Source organism: Centroberyx gerrardi, chromosome 5, assembly GCF_048128805.1.
Source record: "Centroberyx gerrardi isolate f3 chromosome 5, fCenGer3.hap1.cur.20231027, whole genome shotgun sequence".
Lineage (NCBI taxonomy): Eukaryota > Metazoa > Chordata > Actinopteri > Beryciformes > Berycidae > Centroberyx > Centroberyx gerrardi.
This window is the reverse complement of record NC_136001.1, coordinates 36,252,994-36,255,493: the sequence shown is the minus strand read 5'-3', so window position 1 is coordinate 36,255,493 and position 2,500 is coordinate 36,252,994. Positions and strand designations below refer to the sequence as shown.

The following is a 2,500-nucleotide window of genomic DNA, read 5'->3' as shown; positions in this document are numbered from 1 at the left end:
CAGACATTTTCATTATTTATCACCACTTTCTATCATTCAATATTCCCATTTATCATTGAAGGCGAGCCCCAGAAGGGTGGAAGTGACAAAAATTAACTGATAAATCACTCAGTTTTTCAATTCACATGCATTTTCATCACATCTATTTTTATCATTTAATTTTTGTTACTTCCATCCCTCATAGAACTGAACTGAACTGAACTGAACTGAACTGAACTGAACCTGTTCAGTCTCCTTTTTTACAGTAGAATAATAAATACAGACTAATAATAATAGAGTAATAATTGATGTCTGGCAAAATAATCAGAGTTAAAAACAACAGTAACCTGCCTGTTCCTCCCATATGGACCCTTAACCCTTATTAGTCCACACACACACATACACACACGTACACACACACACACACACACACACACAAAGAGGCTTATATGTCCCTGCCTGTGCTGAGTGGGTGTGACCGGCCCACTTCAGTTTATGTAATCCACTTGAATGTTATTCTGCACTCTTCAGTCTTCAATAGGAACAACAGTCACATGACGTCACAACGGCGTTTCTCTTCTTTCATCGTCCATCATCTCTTTATTTGTCATGTGACTGTTTAGAAGCTTATTTCTGCACTAAAATATTCTCACCCTGCTGTTCAGTGTTCTGCTGTAATCTGTTCGGATGTTTTTCTTCTCCTCTGACGTTCTGCTGATGGTTTGGTTTTGTCAGTTTCATCTTATTTCTCCTCAGCATGATGCATGTGAACAACACTCAACATTTATTTCTTCTTCATTAATCTGTGTCAATCTCTGCTTTCCTGCTCTGAGTCACAGTACACTGATATTAAAGTTCATATCCACTGACAAAGACAATCATCCCAGGTTATAGGAAGCATAGTTATTTATTTGTGTTTTTTTTCTGTACAGTAAAAGGCTTTTTGTAACGACAGACAGCATCAGCCAATCACCCGCAGCCTAACCCAGCCAGCTTGATGCCGATTGGCCGCTCAGGCTCACTCCCACCACCCGGCCCACTTCCCTTTGTATGACAACAACACAAAGAACTGTAACTGTAACTTCAGACCAAACCTGACTGAGACCGTTCAGTCCGTCCCAGTTTCACTGTCCAAAACAAAAAAAACCTCCAAGTTCCCAAAATGTCCCTTCAGGACGTGATGATGTCACAGAACTCCACAAAGTCCCTCTGCATGAAGTGGTGGCTCTGCATCAGGTCGTCTTCAGAGGGGAAATACTGCAGGCTGTCTTCCTGCAGACGCTCCTGCAGACGCTCCTGCAGACACTCCTGCAGACGCTCCTCCTGCAGACGCTCCTCCTGCAGACGCTCCTGCAGACACTCCTGCAGACGCTCCTCCTGCAGACGCTCCTGCAGACGCTCCTCCTGCAGACACTCCTGCAGACGCTCCTCCTGCAGACGCTCCCCCTGCAGACACTCCTGCAGACACTCCTGCAGACGCTCCTGCAGACGCTCCCCCTGCAGACGCTCCTGCAGACACTCCTGCAGACGCTCCTCCGGCAGACGCTCCTGCAGACGCTCCTCCTGCAGACGCTCCTCCTGCAGACGCTCCTGCAGACACTCCTGCAGACGCTCCTCCTGCAGACGCTCCTCCTGCAGACGCTCCTGCAGACACTCCTGCAGACGCTCCTCCTGCAGACGCTCCTCCTGCAGACGCTCCTCCTGCAGACGCTCCTCCTGCAGACGCTCCTGCAGACACTCCTGCAGACACTCATCCTGCAGACACTCCTGCAGACACTCCTCCTGCAGACACTCCTCCTGCAGACGCTCCTGCAGACGCTCCTGCAGACGCTTCTGCAGACACTCCTCCTGCAGACGCTCCTGCAGACGCTTCTGCAGACGCTCCTCCTGCAGTCGCTCCTGCAGACGCTCTTCCGGCAGACACTCCTGCAGACACTCCTGCAGACGCTCCTGCAGCAGGCACTGCTCCTGCAGCAGGCGCCCCTGTAGCCGCTGCTCCTGCACACGCTCCTGCACACGCTCCTGCAGCAGTCGCACCTGCAAACGCTGCCCCTGCAGATGCTCCTGCAGACACTCCTGCAGTCGCTTCTCCTGCAGACACTCCTGCAGACGCTTCTCCTGCAGACGCTCCTGCAGACGCTCCTGCAGCAGGCACTGCTCCTGCAGACGCTCTTCCTGCAGATGCTCCTCCTGCAGCAGGCGCCCCTGTAGCTGCTGCTCCTGCACACGCTCCTGCAGCAGGCGCCCCTGCAGTCGCCCCTGCAGTCGCTCCTGCAGACGCCGCTCCTGCGGTCGCCCCTGGCCCGGCACGGTGGGGCGGCGTGTGTCCGGACTGTCCAGCAGCGCTCCCCTGGCGTTCTCCAGCACCCCCAGGTAGGAGTCCATGTCGGTGAGGTCGGCCTCGCTGTCCGAGCCGCCGCCGCCGTCGCTCCCCACCGAGTCGGAGCGCAGCTGCAGCAGCTGGTACTTTTCATGCATCAGAAACTGGTTGGTGTTCTTCGGCGCTCGCATGCCCCTCGCC

At 53.4% G+C, this 2,500-nt stretch overlaps 1 protein-coding gene across 3 annotated transcripts in view; it reads right to left on the bottom strand.

The window, feature by feature from the left end:
* Positions 1-867: 867 nt before the first annotated feature.
* LOC139912849 (uncharacterized) overlaps positions 868-2,500 on the bottom strand; it is a 34,654-nt gene continuing 33,021 nt past the window's right edge. The window contains exons 1-2 of one of the 3 annotated variants that reach the window (XM_078283860.1): positions 1,566-2,500; positions 868-1,247 (exon numbers count right to left, since the gene is read on the bottom strand). The exon at positions 1,566-2,500 is cut by the window's right edge and continues 712 nt beyond it. In XM_078283860.1, coding sequence (XP_078139986.1) covers positions 1,150-1,247; positions 1,566-2,500 — 1,033 coding nt within the window. In that variant the 3' untranslated portion in view covers positions 868-1,149. The other 2 variants (XM_078283859.1, XM_071900771.2) reach the window with 2 other exon arrangements.